General features: G+C 39.7%; 1 protein-coding gene across 8 annotated transcripts in view; it reads left to right on the top strand.

The window, feature by feature from the left end:
• Positions 1-16,362, top strand: part of MCF2L2 (MCF.2 cell line derived transforming sequence-like 2) — a 145,774-nt gene that overhangs the window by 52,276 nt on the left and 77,136 nt on the right. For all 8 annotated transcript variants that reach the window (XM_039713650.1, XM_039713647.1, XM_039713651.1 and 5 more), the window contains exons 8-15: positions 1,085-1,209; positions 2,710-2,824; positions 3,474-3,593; positions 4,132-4,323; positions 4,673-4,864; positions 5,269-5,446; positions 14,273-14,376; positions 15,779-15,867. In XM_039713650.1, the coding sequence (XP_039569584.1) occupies positions 1,085-1,209; positions 2,710-2,824; positions 3,474-3,593; positions 4,132-4,323; positions 4,673-4,864; positions 5,269-5,446; positions 14,273-14,376; positions 15,779-15,867 (1,115 nt within the window). The remainder of the gene's footprint in view (positions 1-1,084; positions 1,210-2,709; positions 2,825-3,473; positions 3,594-4,131; positions 4,324-4,672; positions 4,865-5,268; positions 5,447-14,272; positions 14,377-15,778; positions 15,868-16,362) is intronic.

Below are 16,362 nucleotides of genomic sequence, written 5' to 3'. Positions count from 1 at the left end.
ATCCATTGTCTGAAAACCACTGAAAAGATCCTCACACACCGAGCACCACAGCAAGCTGAAGGTGATTGTTGCCCCATGATGGCTCCAGCAGTGTAATAGATGAACTCTGATCTAACAAAATTTCCTGCCATCCCTTGGCAATCCATTGTCTGGAAACCACTGAGGAGGAGGACAGGCACCTGGGTTCAGGAGGTCAATTTGATTTAGCTGTGGAAAAGGACATTTTACAGCTTCAGGAATGATAAAATGGGGAAGTGTCACTTTCACTGTGTGAGAGGGGGTAATGGGATCACATGTGGAATAGCATGAAGAGTTCATCAGAAAGAATGGACTTATATTGGAGCAGAAACAGAGAATATCTGTGAGGATAGTCAGGAATAGACAGAACGATCTTATTAGATGATGGCTGCTGTTTTGTTTAAAAAAAAGTTGGGTCTAGTTTGGCTTTGCAGAGTAAGGATCAGAAGTAAATATTACTGCTGTCAGCAAATGCCTTAGGTTAAACACAAGATTAAAGATACTACTTAAGCTATATTAGCACAAGAACAATTTTTATAGAAGAACTGTGCAATGATGTGGGGATTCGTCATCTGACAAGGTTATGTTTGAGCCTCATTATCTTTTTTATTGCTCCATGCTGGGAAGACACTTCTGTGGATGATTTCTTATAGCTTATGTACTATGGCTCAGCATGGCACGATGTTGTTTAATGAAATTCCATTAAGAAGTGCAATGTCTCAGCCCAGTCTCTCAGCTCACAATCTACAGCATACATTCAACTCTTGGTAGAATAATTTATTCAGCAAGTGGCCTGGTCAGATATTCAATCTGCTCAGAAATTACTCTATTCCTTTTCTCAGAAATAGATCTACTATTCAAAGGTACTTTGATTTAGATCAAAGATTTAGGTCTCTGCATTTGCTAGAAAAACATACCACCTTTGGTAAGCATTTATATTTTGTTTCAATTATTTTGTACCTATGAAAGGATCCTCCTTTATCATTACTCTGTTGTCATCTAAGAGATGTGAGTGTTGTTAGAAGTACATACAATTTGGGTTTTGGCTTGGTTTTTTGCCCCTCAGGATGAGCTGAAGCTAGCAGTGAAGCAGGGGGCCACCTTACTGACATGCATCCGGGAGCCAGTCACCCGAAGTGCCAACAGCAAACTCAGTCCAGATGAACTGGAAAATGTGGCCACAGTGGAAAGGTCAGTGGAGCTAAATTACCTTGTGCAACTTGTTAATTTATTCCTAGGAGATGCAAATGTAATTTAAATATTAAGGTTATAAATTACCAGTGGTTCACGTACTCAGGATTTATGGACAGGTAAGTCAGAGAAGGAAGTAGCTTAGAGGAAATTACTCAATTAAACTGTCAAGGCAAGTTCAAACAAGTCCTGAATTTCTCAGTAATTTTTGGTCAGATCACTAGCTACCTGGCTGAAGATTTAAGGTGAGACTTATTTTCTCCATAACATGTATGTCCTCCAAACTTCTGTGCCTGGTTAGAAAGTAGTACCTGAGTCTCTGTGAGATGAGTGGCTGATGTGTTTGTGAGTGTCTGTGGAAACACTGGGGGAGGAGCAGATGAAGATGATACCTGAAACATTCTGTGTGTCACAGATGCAGAGATAGAGAGAGAACCCCCCTTTCCTTCCTACAATGCTAGTTATTACCATAAAGCTTTTAGTCACCATGTAGAAGTTTATGCTGTGCCATGTGATGCAGAGCAAATAGAAATGCTATGCGTGTCTGCATTCACTGGGAACAAAGGTGCTGAAAGTAAAGCTGAGCTGATATTTTTCACTGAATACTTTAAAATCCTTTGAACAGTCATCCCAAAAGAATTTGTGAATTCATCTTGAACTCAAGGACTAGCATTGATTAAAACAAGTTTTCCAGGGACAGATTGAAAACAGAAACTTGTTTTTGAGACAAATAGGAGGGAGCTATTGGCATTTGCCCCAATAACTTGATTTTAGCATGCACTGATGCCCTATCTGCCCAAAGAATGCCCATCTACTGTAATACAGAATATTCAGAGAACACTTCCTTTTTGTTTTTTCTACTTGTTTAAAACTGTTCTACTTCATAATTAATGGATCATTGAGAAACTGTGAGGATGACTCACTAGCCTGGTGTCAGATATTTTACTGAAGCTATGACACCTTGAGATTCGTGTCTTTGCAAATAAGTGTTTCATCATTTACACAAAGTAAGACAATGTCCATGGGAGTCATTATGAGCTCCTAATCTATTGTTTTTAATGGACTGGGAAAAATTATTCAGCCCTTGCCTATTTCTGAATGGTGAAGAAAATTAACAAGTTGTAGAGTTCTGGTTTAATTGTTCCATAAAATAATAATTGCACCATATTCAATCTGCATCATTTGGGGATGGATTATCTTTGAAGCATTGGGTGGAAGCTAGGAAGTGACAGCTGCCCTTGGCTGCCAGCATATGGAACAGCTCTGAGTCCCTCTGCCACAGTAGATCCATGTAGTTGTCACTCATCTGTCACATTCCCACCTGTCCTACTGCAAATTTCATTCTCTTTTGCTTATGGGAGGGTTGACACAGAGCCCTCTTACATAAGTTTAGAGCTCCCTACCATCTCCCTGCTCTGCTTTCTGCCATCAATTACTGTAACTTAAAAGAAATTAACTATAGGAAATAAGTACATTCTGTTCATTTTAATTTCTTAACAGGTTGCTGGCTCAGCTGGATGAAACAGAAAAGGCTTTTGATCAATTTTGGACCAAGCATCATCTAAAACTAGAACAGTGCCTGCAGCTTCGACACTTTGAACATGATTTTAGAGAGGTATTTCTTTGTTCATGCTGTCTAGCCTTCTCTGGTAAATAAGGTCAAATTCTATCCATACTTAGAGTATACCCGCAGTCCAAAAAGGAGGTTGGGAGAGAAGATCTTCATTATGAAATAGGAAATGCATATTCAAAAATTAAAGTCTTGACAGCTTTCAGATGTCTTACAACACTTGAGTAAGGCACAGTGAGGAAAGTGCCAGACTGTGAGGGCAAAATGTGGAACACCAATAAGTAAATTTATCGTGATAAATAATTTTGCATTTAGGCGTGAAGTTATCAAACATAAATTCTTCTGTGATGGTTTCCACTGGAGTCAAGGGAATACAGTTCAGAAAGCTCAACTGTCAGCCCAGAGACTGCAGTAATAGAGATTCTGAAGTAATATAAACACTGAAGTTACAGGTTGTCAAAACTTTGTGGGCCTAATTAGTGAGCAGCAGGGAAACTCTTTGAAGAATAGTTGGTTGTTGATTTATTCCTTGGTTTTTCCATTTTGGAACAAACTGAAAGACTAAACTTGAGATGCAGACTCTTCTCAGAGATGTAGGTGAATGTTTGTTGTAATTTTTATCAGTATCTTGTGATGGGGTTTTGGGTGGGTTTATTTTGTTTTGGTTTATGTTTTTGTTGTTGCTGTTTTTTAGGTAAAATTGACATTGGATAACCTCATGGAAACACAAGCAGGTTTTACTGACATTGGAGACAGTGTGACTCGAGTTGAGAACCTCCTCAAGGAACAGAAACATCTGGAAGAGAAAGGACAGGTTTGTACCCACTTTAGTATTCTGGCTGCTATAGACATGGTATTCTAGACACTTGTTATTGTCCTTTTTTTTTTTTCTTTTTTTGTCCAGATTTACTCTCTTCTCATGAGTTGTTACTTTAAATTGCAAAACACAGATCCTAATTTCAAGAAGCCAGGGTTGTTCAGACCCAGTAGTTCCATTTAATTACTTGAAAAACTAGGGAAAAAAGTAGGGAAAATTAATGTATAATGTACAATGAATGTCCCCAGTATGTGAGAAAGAAGAATTGGACTCCATAATATCAGTGGGCAACCTATTCCAGTGTTTGGTCACCCTCACAACAAAAATCTGCTTCCTGGTGTTCCGATGGAACATCATGTGTTTCAATGTACTCATTGACATGGAAGTTAGCCTTCAATGTAAATACAAAATAAGACATATCAGCTATATTAACATCCCAAACCTTTATCCCCAGGCTACAGCAGGTGTTACAGAGCAGGATTGTCCTTATTATGCATGTAATTATAATTTTGGATTTTTCTCATTAATTTCACAGGAACCTTTGGAGAAGGCCCAGTCTCTAGCTCTCCATGGAGAACAGCTCATCCAAAACAATCATTATGCAGTTGACTCCATTAGACCAAAGTGTGTTGAACTCAGGCGGATTTGTGACGACTTTACCAATGAGACCAAGAAAAAATATGATATTTTGGGAAAGTCTCTTGAGCTGCATAAGCAGTTAGATAAGGTGAGTGAACCTTCTCAGATAACAGCTCTGGCAGGGTTCTATTAAAAATGAAGGATTTTATTAGCTCAGGTAATTATGATGAAGATAAAAAGTTGTGTTTGTTTTTTCTCCATTTTATTCAGTAAATGTTAGTATAAATATTGGAGCTTTGCACTAGTTCAGCAAGTTCAATTCTGCATATGCTGATGGGGTGACTGTGGGCAGGAACCATGGGCAGGCACACTATGAGTAACATTGATCCCCTTTTAATGACATGTTAGGGCAAATCTCTTTTTCATAGAGTAGAAGCAACAGCTGACAACTTGGACTGTCAGTGATGATAGTCTTCTTCCCCCTCTTTTCTTTAAAGGCAAGCCAATGGTGTGAAGCTGGAATCTACCTCTTAGCTTCCCAAGCTGTGGACAAGTGCCAGTCACAAGAGGGAGCTGAAACTGCACTCGTTGAAATTGAGAAGTTCTTGGTAACAGCTAAGGAACACCAGCTCTCCAACCCGAAGGAGTTCTACAATCAGTTTGACATGATCCTCACCCCTGAAATAAAGGTAAAACCCCTCAGATGTGCATGTGCTCACCTAGAAGTTAAAAATTTCTGATTGTTTTGTCCATGAAAGTGTACTGGGCTATATATTTGAGTCTGCTAAAATATGCCTCTTTCCCTACTGCAAAAGGGCATAGAGGTCAGTATTTGTAGCAGTAAGTTTTACTCATAAGAGCAGTCGTGCAACACTTCCGTCAGTTTCTTCAGAGCAGTGCTAGAAACACTGCTTGAGTCACCACGTCTTGGTCAGTGAAACTGTGATCTGGGCAGAATGCATGGACTGGGCTGCAATAAACTGCAGCAGAGTGTGATCTCCAGCTCTGGTCTGAGTCTGGTAATACAAGTCCTTTCTTCACTCACTCAGTCCAGCACTGACAACCATTTGTTGTTTGCCTTTTCTTTGTCAAGGCCAATGCCCAAAGAATTGTACAAAAACTGGAAGATGTGCAAGAAATGTTTGACAAGAGGCAAGTAAGTCTGAAGAAGCTGGCAGCCAAACAGACCCGGCCAGTACAACCCGTTGCTCCACATCCTGAATCTTCCCCAAAGCGAGCATCACCAAAGATTACCAGACCAGCAGCAGTAGGTAGGCCATGAGCAGCTGCTTTCAGACTCACACCAATGTTTTGTCCACATGGTCATGTTTGATTTTTGTTATCAGAATGAACACTTGAATTTGTCAGCCTCATAGGTCCAGCTAGTAAAAATGAACTATCTCTCACTGCAAACATACAAACAAGGGTGAATCAAAAAATCCACCAGGTTTTTCTTCCTAGCTCTAATCTACAGAGTACATTTCCATACTGTGTCTCAGCATGTCTTGTATTGCTAATTCCCAAATACCCACACCAGGGTAGTCAATGCAAGCCTGTAATGTAAGCATGTGAACCTCTTTTATATTGTAGATAATGAAATGTGAATATTTGGCTTTCAGGTGTCATAATTCCTCAAGCTGCAATCAGATACTTGTAAAATTAAGGGTCCATTAGTGAGTGATACGACTCATTTGTGGAATTTCTGCTTTTCTCACTCTACATAGATGTTAGTTCCCTTTCTACCTTGTCCTCTGCTAACCACAGAAGCTACACATTGCTTCTGTTTGGAAATTACTGAAAGTTCCTGATTTGAAGTTAGCATGTGTGTTTAGCCAAGATAGCTCTTTTCTGGAAAGAGAACATGGGTGAAGCTAATTTGAAACACTGTATCCTGGAGACCAGTCCTGTGGCCTTGGTTCCTGTGCTTGGTGGCAGGAAGAGGTTGTCCCTTTGGAACCTTTAGGGCAATTCAAAAGGGGAACCTTTAGCAAAAAGCCTTAATTTGCATGAAGGTCATGCAATAAGATTAGGATGGTCAGTAGTAGCCTGACCATTTTGCTTTCTAGGCATACCAGCAAAAAGTCATACCAATGCCCCTGTTCTCCTCTGCTCCCCAGCATTCATCCTTTCTTCCAAAGGAAAATCATCTTTTTCCCATTCCCACGCTGGTTTGACATCTGTACAGTTTCCCCACAAACCATGCTAACTGTGTTTTTTATGTACAGTTCCTACCTCAACTTTCAGCTTCTCTTTTCGTTTGAGGCAAGCTGAGAACACAGTGCCTGTGAAGAGGTCCTGCTCTGGACACACACATCCTCCAGCACTGTGCTCCCCACTTGCATTGGGGTGGGCAGTCAGTTTGGTGGAGCTGTGATTTACCTTGAAAACTGATTAAAAATACTGCAGTAGTTCTTTTTCCATTGCATTCAGTTAGAGAAGTGCAGGGAGCTCTGGAGATCACACAGCCCAGTCACCTGCTCCAAGCAGCACTAATGTCAGCATTCATCAGATTGCTCACTGCCTGGCCACTAGTGCTGAAGCAAAGGAAATTGCAGAAAATGGGGTTATGGGGTCAGTAGGTCAGAGCCAGTTTGTTTCTGTCAGTAGCAGCACAGCTTTAGGATGGCTTTTACCTACTGTGAAACTGCATCTTCAGGCTAAAAGCTCATCTTGCCACTCTTTTTATGCATGTAGTCTCTTGAACTGTTTCTTGAGCTTCTTTCTTGCCATTTTAGCACATTTGCAGATTTTTAAATTAAATTGTTGATATAGATAGAACCTTATAGAACAGTCATTGGTTTATGACAGTGCTCTAAGTTTTGATTCTGGTTCATACAGCCCATGACACATACCATCAGCTCTTTCACAGAAAGTCATGAGATGCTCCCTTGCTCTCTCCTTTGAATTGCAGTTCATAGTTACACAACCAAATACAGCATAACTGTGTGACAAGGCTTAGCCTTTAATGTCCTGTTGCATGACTGTTGCAAAGTAATAGGTAGCTGAAATTTATTTTAAAATGCACTCTGGTTGTGAGAAGGTGCAAAGTGCAACCCAGTTCTGTTCAGACATTGATAAGCAGACTCTGCCATTTCATTCAGATTCTTGAAGGTGACTGACCAAGAGTACCTCTTGCAAGGAAACTGAAGTGCCTGAGTATCTACAGCTCATCCAGGGACTCAGTCAGTGACTTTAACAGCTATGAATAGTACATGTATATTCACATACTCTTTATGAATCACTTTGGTGTTATCCAGTTGTCTGCTACTTTGAAATTCCTGAGTGCCCTTTCCCTCAGAATGCCAAAGCACTTGGCAAGTACTGGTCAGTATTTTAACCTCTTTTCTTGAGAAAGAAAACTGAAACAAGATAAAACCGAGAAATTCACCAAGGTGTTTCACAGTCTGACTCTGAAACACTTCTGAAAATAGAAACAGGGACACTGAGTCCTATTCCAAGCCTGAAAATGAGGCTGTGAAATTCTGCTCTTCTTGAAGCTACCCTCTTTTGGACTTTCCTCTGTGTCCTTTCTTCACATTCATGGCATCAATGCACAATCAGCATTTACTTATGGGGAGAATTTATTGAGCAACATCTTGGAAACTGAGAGAGGCTTAGAGCACCTTCTCGAAACAGGTTTTGTAACTCATTTATCATATTCTACCCAGGACATACCTGAATATTTCTAAAAGATTACAAAATAGAATATGACAACAGGAAAATACCATGTTCCTGGATTGTGTAAATAGGAAGGCAAACAAAGGCAATAAAATGTGGTAAACAGAAATAGAAGACCAGAAAGGCTTTTGTCCCCAGGCAGCAGAGTAACAATACCATGGCAGCACTGGGGTGGTTAGTCTGTGAAAGGAAAAGAAGTTACATTTGTTCCAGAATAGATTTTGTTTTGTTCTTCCCATTGCTGACTCTCCATTTTCCTAACAGGGAGCAGTAGGGAAAATTCAGTCCAATTCAGGGTGCTAATGGAAAAATCTTCACAGATATGAAGGTTCAGACATTAAATACTCCATTATTGTAACTGTTAGACTCTCCATTTCACATGGACAAATACGTAGGCAGAGATGGATTTTCTGCACACATGCATAGCTGATACCCTGTCTGAGAGAAAGGGCAGGTTTCTGTTGGGGAAATGACTGTCACAGTTTCATGTGCATGTCCTTGTGGTTTCTGGTGACTCTCAGCAATCTTTTTAGCTTAGTAAAGATCCAGAATGGCAGCCCAGAGTTGTCTCTCCTTCAGTCAACATTTTTCTATGGGTCTAAAAACTCCAAATAAAAATTTTACATTAATCCTAATTTTGCTTGATGCTTCTGGCTTCACAAGTGGACTTCCATATTTTGCAGGGACAGGCCTGTTCAAGACTGAAGTACTAGTTTTGGAATTATTGCGCTGCTGAAAATTTTGTGCCAGCTGTGCTTAGTGCATGTTTTAGCTGTGAGAACTTGATTAAATATTATTCACAGATCAGATCAACCCTGAAAAGGCAGAAAACTCTGTTGACCTTTTTATAATAAGAGCCTTGAAAGTATTTAAGTAGTATATATGACACCTTATTTTAAGGACAGCTCCATTTTCTCCCAGTGGAAGCTGCTTGAATTCTAATAGCTAAATTTGTCCTTATGTCTGTTGGAAGCAAAGAAGTGGCACTTGATGGGGAAATATTTTTGCTCTGATTCACTTTTGAGGGCATAATTTTTGATGATTTGACTACATATTTGTTCCCTGTGCAAAACTTTTTAGCATGGAGTGAATTGGAATAGGTCCACAGAGTCAAACCATACAGTCTGTCAGACACAATGAGATGAACTACAGAACTGTAAAGGAAAATACAAGCAATTAGAAATTATTGCCGTTAGCATTTATCTATTTTAATTTGCTTGTAATTCTCCCAAACTCTTACTTTTTGAAATTGTACTTTCCCAAAGGCTATTCCCTTCAACCTTACAGGTTCTTGGAAAATTTCAGTAAAAGATGATTTGGCCATCTCAGTGACCATGGTTAGGAAAAATGTCTTGCTTTAGTTACCTTTCTGACAAGAGCTGGAACATGGGAGCACAAAGTGCTATAAATATTCACCTAGACAGTTCTTTGTGGGCAACATAAATGTGAAATACAGGAGCACAGATGACAAAATTTCTGTGAGCTTGTTAAACAAATAACATGTTTAACAGCACATTGCACATACAAAATCCATGACTCACCATACAAGCATCTTAGAAGGCCAACTTGGAACACAAGATTCATAGGGGGGAAAACACAGCTGGAGCCTTTTCAGTTCTTTAAATAATAAGATTTAAGCTGGTTCCATCTCAGTTAAATGTATACAACTGCTCATAGGATCCAGTCCAGCATTCCTCACAGTTACTAGTGCATAACACTCACTAACTAATAACATCTGGACAGGGAAAAAAAGGAAGAATTTCTTGTAAGAGTCTGGGGATGTGTGCAGGGGAAGTGAAGCTGTGGAGAGATTAGCTGACTCAGAAGAGATGGTGTGTGTGACTCATGAATGGTTTGAGAAACCACTAGTTTGTCTGGTTCAGTATATTTCTATAAATGAAGTTAAAAAAAGGAAAAGATACTTTCAGTATTGTGGCTGTGGTATTGCTATTACACTTGGGCCAATCTGAGGGAACCAGGTAGTGTCTCCGTGTAGAAGAATATTCCACATCCAGGAACCTTGCTCTGTGCTTCTTAAATCAGCAGGTTTTTAGGAGGCTTGCCAGAAATTTTGCCAGAGAGAAGTCTAAGTTATATTGCCTAAGAATGGTAAAGTCTTTCTGCCCTAAGCCATTAAGTGACAAACCATAGGTGTTTCTTCAGCTGCCTAAACATTGTTTTGCCATCACCAGCATTCAAAACAGCAATTAAGCCACTAATTATCTTCAAACTCGTGTTCCCATTGGACAGCATGAGCAACAAGCCCCAATAAAGTTTAGCACACTAGTTATTTCCATGCTTGTTCTTGCCAAAAGAATTCAATTCTGCTGCAGGTGATGAGTGAAAATGCACAAACCCATACAGAAAACTGATGGGAGAACATGATGGGGGAATTCCCTCCAAACCTGAATGTAAAGTGTGGTGTTTACTTGAGGGGGGCTTGGAATATCTTACAGGTGCTCAGTAGGTATTGCAACCCTTGGCTGTGGCCTGTGTCCATTGCTAGCTAATGAGTTGCATTTATTCTAGCAGGAGCTAACTTAGGGCCCCTTACTCAGGTGAACAAATCCAGCTGTCTCTGAGCACCTGGGGGCTGCCCACAGTTCTGTCTGTCCCTCAGTGTGTCCCTCAGTGGGGGATGTAGCCCCCCTGCAAGAGATCAGCACCTGAGAAATGGTGTCTGTGTCCTGCCACAAAGGAGCAGGGGGGAGAATGGGTGAAACCACAGCTTTTCTCACAAACTGCACAGCAAGTTTTCCTCACTGAGTTTCAGTTTTAGAGGGGTGGGAAGACTGCAAAACAAAACAGAGCACATGAGTCTCTGTCATTTTCTAGCAGCTCTAGGGACAGTACAGCCCACTTTACTGTGCTGTAGGCTAAATAATAAAACAGTGATTCCGTACTTGTCATACAACTTGTTCATAAAAAAACAGTAAACAGTACTAAAGTCCCATTGGAAAAGTGTAGTGCTCCAGGTGAATGCAAGTGACAGACCCAAACTCTGCTTTACAATTCCCTTTGACAATATTTGCTTTAAAAGCAGCATCAAGCAATTTAAAATATTAATGAATTCAAAATGAAATCATCATTATGTATCATCCAGGGGGTGAAACAATAGGATGAAAATAACCCTGAAACCATGCAGACATTAGATCATTTCTAGTTCTCCTTTGTTCCTTTGCCTTTATTCTTTCAGTAGGCAGTTCAACATTGCAATTTTCAGCTTCTTCAGCAAGACAATACTGTACTGACCTCGAAACAGCCAACTATACTGAATTCTATAGGGGAGTTTCCCTTATATTTCCAGCTCCACAGTAATTAGTGCAATAATAATTGGCAGGTATTTGGGCTGTTTCTTTCTGTACTGCTTCAGCAACTATTTAAATGCAGTGACATGTAGCAGACTCTGACTATGGGCCAGTCAGTAACTGAAAAATTCTCCAGAGCATAACCAAAGCAGCTTGTCTCCTGTTTTCAGTTCATTTCTGGGTCTAATTGGAAAGGGAAGTTCACTGTGTCAATATGAATCGAATTCATCTCTGAAACAGACTCAGTCGAATTTGACTGCTTTCTTGTCTTGTACCTGTTTCCTTTTTTGAAATACGTCACACTGAAGAAGCCAAGATTCAGATTGTGAACAGACCTGAGAAATTTGCTGTTGGGTCAAGGAGCACCTGCAGTTTGGTTTTTTGTGAATGTGTCATCTTTCATTTAAACTGCTCTGTGCTCTTTCCTGGATCACCTGGAGCTGTCTGAGCTTGCAAGTTGTGATCCAGATGTCAAAGTTGTAAGTGTTTTCCAATTTTTCTGCTGATTGTTTTCAGCAAGGGTTTTCATACCAATATCAACCATTCCCTCAAGCTACAAAATTTTCTGAATAATGAATAAGCCAAACAACTTGGTATTGCTGACTATGTTATTCTAAGCAAAAGTCCTCATGTTTTTTAAGTATTTCTGTTGCTTCCCTTGATTTCCACAACATATCCATAAAAATTGTGAATTAGATTGTAGAGCAATCCAAGGGACTGAACTCAGATTTAGAGAGGGCAACTAGACATTGGCAGCATATCTAGGGTATTCAGGTGTGGGTAAGTTCATGAAGCACTATCTTGGTGGCCAAGTCTTAGATATATTCTCTTTATGCTGATTTTTCAAGGTATAAATAGGATATGGCTGTGAGAAGCTCCAGGAGGTAATAGTTTTTAGTGTAATAAGTCTGATCACAGCCTGTTGTGTCATGATCATGGTAGTGAGACTTTATGGCTAAACAGAATCTCCAGGCTGCATCAGTACAGAAAAGGGTGAATTTGCTGATGCTTATAGACACTTTACTCAAGAGATTAATGGGAAAACACATAAAAGAACCCCTTTGAAAACTTACCAAATATTCAGGTTTTGCCAAGAGTAGCAGTCACTCTCCCTGCAGATTAGAAAGGCATGACAACTTAGAAGCCATGACAGATTAGAAGCCATTAGAATCAGGATAAATAACTTCCATGTGCTGCATCTTACATCTTTTTGTGCCCTTGGTTCCAAAGTGTCAGTACACCACTTTCTGGGTGAAATAAAAACACCCTTGAGAGAACAAATACTACTTCAGGGAAAGCTTGCTTGGGGATAGGAAGAAGGTATTTGTTGAAAGTAGTGCTCAAAATCAAAACAAATCCCCTGCTGTATACTGTGAAAGAGTGATGAGAGAGCCAAAAAGAGACATTTGCATTTCAGCTCAGTCCTGGGAACCACAAGAATTCTCTACCAGGTGATTACAGCTGCTCGTGACTGCCAGATTTCACTGTTTCATTTAGGAAACTTTCTAGTATGGAGTCATTGTGAGGAGGTAACAGGCATGAAATGGGCAGTGCCAAGTCCTTATGTCATTCAGCATCAGATAAATCCAAGAAGATTTAAGGAAGAGTTGGAGACAGGCCGCTTTCTAGTATGGAGTCATTGTGAGGAGGTAACAGGCATGAAATGCCAAGTCCTTATGTCATTCAGCATCGGATAAATCCAAGAAGATTTAGGGAAGAGTTGGAGACAGGCCATTTTAATTAATTCTCTTCCCAGCTGTGTGATAAGGATGTTGAAAAGACACAGGGTAGAAGAAATGTCATCTTCCATCATAATCATCTGTGAAACTGATATGCTGTCTTTTTAACTGAATATAATTTGGGGTGCTTCTATGTTCTTCATTTTTCCTTTTTAAAAACTATTTTAAAAGACTATAATGACAAGGGCATTTGAAACTTTGCTAAGGTACTTCTTTTAAAAAAGTATTCAGACCTCTCCTACATCAAACCTTTGATACTAGGTCCTCCTCATTCAAAGATGTCTGTATCTTTTTTACTGTATCCCTCAGCTTCTCCAAAGAGAAAAAAGTTAATGACTATCAAGACTCTCAACACTTCAAAACGTTAAACTTGGTGAAACCCTCTTAACAAAATGTTGCCAGATGCATTTGAAAACACTAGCTTTTATTCTTAGAAAAAGTGCTTCTTCAATTATAAAGTTTTGCCAGAATAAAAAAGAAAAGGACTTATCCTCAATTTTGTTCTCTGTTGCCTGACCCAGATTCTTTCAGCATTTCATCTGGCTTTCATACATGTTTTCACTCATGACATGAATGGTTGGCCACATCAATTCAGCACTGAAGAAAAGAAATTGTGCTGTTGGCCTTGTACTTGCATGCGCTGTGAACTCATTACCAATCAAAAACAAAGATAAAGCTGTAATAGATATTATTTGCTACTCAAGCCAAATGTAGGATTCCCCTTCTCATAGTTCAGTCTAACCTTTGCTTTGGACAGTAGGCTCAGCACAGGTGGTTTTGTTGTTAAGGATGACTGTCCAGTAGCCTCAGACACCTCAGTGTCATCTGGGCCTTTCAGAGCCTGCAAGGGCTACCAAACCTGACACAACATGGCATATTCTGAAATAATATCCTCAGATTCTGTCCTTACACACCTGCCATTGTGCCTTGCTGAACTCCTGTGATTACTCTTTTGAACTTGTTCATGTAATGAAACCTTAAAGGGAACAATCCTTTAATCCAACACCAACCAGCAAACCATTACCAGAAACAAAATTTCCTGGGAACCCACACAAGAAACACCATGCAAGTGACAATTACCCAAGTTGGTACAGCTGGCTAACATTTATCTGTGCTGTTCTAAAGATGCTTTTCCCAGGGGAAGCCAAACCCAAGTAATCCTTACAGCATGGAGCTGAAGATGCCAATTTGTGACAGTGCAGCACTGAACAAGGGAACCCATCCCTTGTTCCACCCAGTCCATCACTGCTCCAGCACAGCTCAGCTCTCTAAGCCAGGTCTCATTTGCCACTTTGCTCATTGCCTTTATTAGGAAGCAGAATTTTAACTTTTAACACATTTTCTAATACTGCTTTCTTTTTTACTCTTTCAGCTACCAACAGGAGGTCTACAGAAATTTCCTGCCCTCCAAAGACCGTTTCAGAAGTAGAGTTATCCAAAAAGAAAAGCATTAAGAAGACAAAAGGAGGAATTAAGGTAGGATTACCTGTAATTTGGGGACATCCCATATTGTGAGAGAACTCAAAACCTCATAAATATAGATTTACACACCTATACTTGGTATTTAAAAAACAAATTGGAGCATTACTAACTTAACTCTCTGATAAGGACAAGTGACTTTAACCCACCTTGTCTGTTATCCACACCCCTGACTTGTTTGTACATTTTATCTTTATTCCTCTAAAGCTGAAAGCAAAAATTAAATGCAGTTCATTTTCTGAAATGGCTAGCACAGCCCACAACTTCAGCAATAAGCACAGAATAAAACCAAGTTACCAGCAGGAACATACAGGTGGTCTCCCCTTTGCCTAAACTCACAGAAAGTGACATTAGAATTAGTTTTACTCTCATCAGTAATGCAGGTAATCAGTTGCATTTCTCCCACTTAGTTAGGTGTATGCAGCACTGTGGTATATGCTTTATAAAACATTCATTCATTAATTTTTAAATCCACTTCCCAAGACTACACTGCAAATTATACCCCCTCCCTATCCTCCCATTGTTCTGATAATAGTTCAGATGAGGACAGTTCATTACTGGATTCCATCATTATCATCAACCAGCTAAATAATTTAGCAATATAGAATGTAAGAATCAGCCCTTAAAACTGAAAGTGCTCAGGAAGTTGGATTCTGCTGGGATTTAGATATTGGCTCGGATTAACAGCAAACTCAGCAGATGGGTTGTTTAACTAAATTTGAAGAGATTGGCTTTTCAGTAAGTGCAAGTAGTGCTTGCTGCTCTTAAAGCTGCAGGCAAAAGGAGAAAAAGTCTGCTTAAAACTTGCCTGGAGAGCACTTGAAATGATCCAACTCTGCAAGACTGGACAAGGGAGTGTGTGTTTATCAAAACAAACACTGGAGCTGTGCAAAAGCTCTGTTTCAGCCTGGGCACGGGCTCTGCACAGGTACCTGTGCTCAGCACTGCCTCACCCAGCACTGCTGCTGGGACACAGACACTTCTCAGAGGCACACGGAGCATTCCCAGATTTCTCCACAGGGAATTCTACAAAGAACTCTGGAAATGTGAAGTCTTTGGGTTGGCTTCAGACAGGAAATGAAACCATAGTGTTCCAGAGTCTAAGGAACAGATTATTATGCCTGTAATTATCTACACAAGGAGATAATTCCCCTTCTGTGGTGCAAGAATATAATGACTTTGCCTGGAGTAAGGAATGCCTCCATGCCAACACTGAGCAAGGATGGAGAATATAAATAGGAGATATTTCTGCACATCTAGAATTCAATTATTTGAACTTGTCTAGTGACTTTCTAGGTTAGGTAGGATGTGGTTTTTATTCTTTCAAAGAGTTAAAATTCTCTAAATAAAAGCATCAGCAATTAAGTATTTTCAGTTTTAACATGTCCTTCTCATGCAGATTGAAGTGATGCATGAAGCCAGTCAAGGAGGATCCAGCAGAGTCCTGGTGACCAGTGAAAGTGATGAGAACTTGTCAACAAGGAGGAGGTAAGGCTTCACATATGAGCCATTGTATATTTTTTCTTCTTAGAATGCAAATTGCTGCATTTGTAGTACATTCTCTACAACCTCTTTGAAGTTCACCAAGATTAATAAATAATTAGCAATAATGAAGTCACTGAAATGCTTACAGCCATGCATTTATACTGAGTCTATCAGATGGAAAAGCAAGTAAGAATTCTCTTTTGTTCGTGTTAGGGCTTTTTTACTGTTTTTTTTTTTTTTCTCTTAGAAGCATTAATTACGAAATTTGAGGGAAGAAGTCATTAGAATAAGTCTTGCATGTATTTACAAAAAAAAAAATCCCCACTGTTTAAAGATCATCTCATAGTGTTCAGAATATTCACATTTGACTATATACCTCTGAGGAGCTTCTGGGTTTTTTAACTGCAAGCTCAGCTTTCTGCAAAATTTTGAGAAAAACATTATTAACAACGCATTCTAAAGCACCAGATACTTAAATCACTTACTTCAACAAAAAGT

This window comes from Passer montanus, unplaced genomic scaffold (genome assembly GCF_014805655.1).
Source record: "Passer montanus isolate IOZ18808 unplaced genomic scaffold, ASM1480565v1 scaffold29, whole genome shotgun sequence".
Classification (NCBI taxonomy): Eukaryota; Metazoa; Chordata; class Aves; order Passeriformes; family Passeridae; genus Passer; species Passer montanus.
Note: the sequence above shows the minus strand (reverse complement) of the source record. Positions and strands in the feature narration are given on the sequence as shown.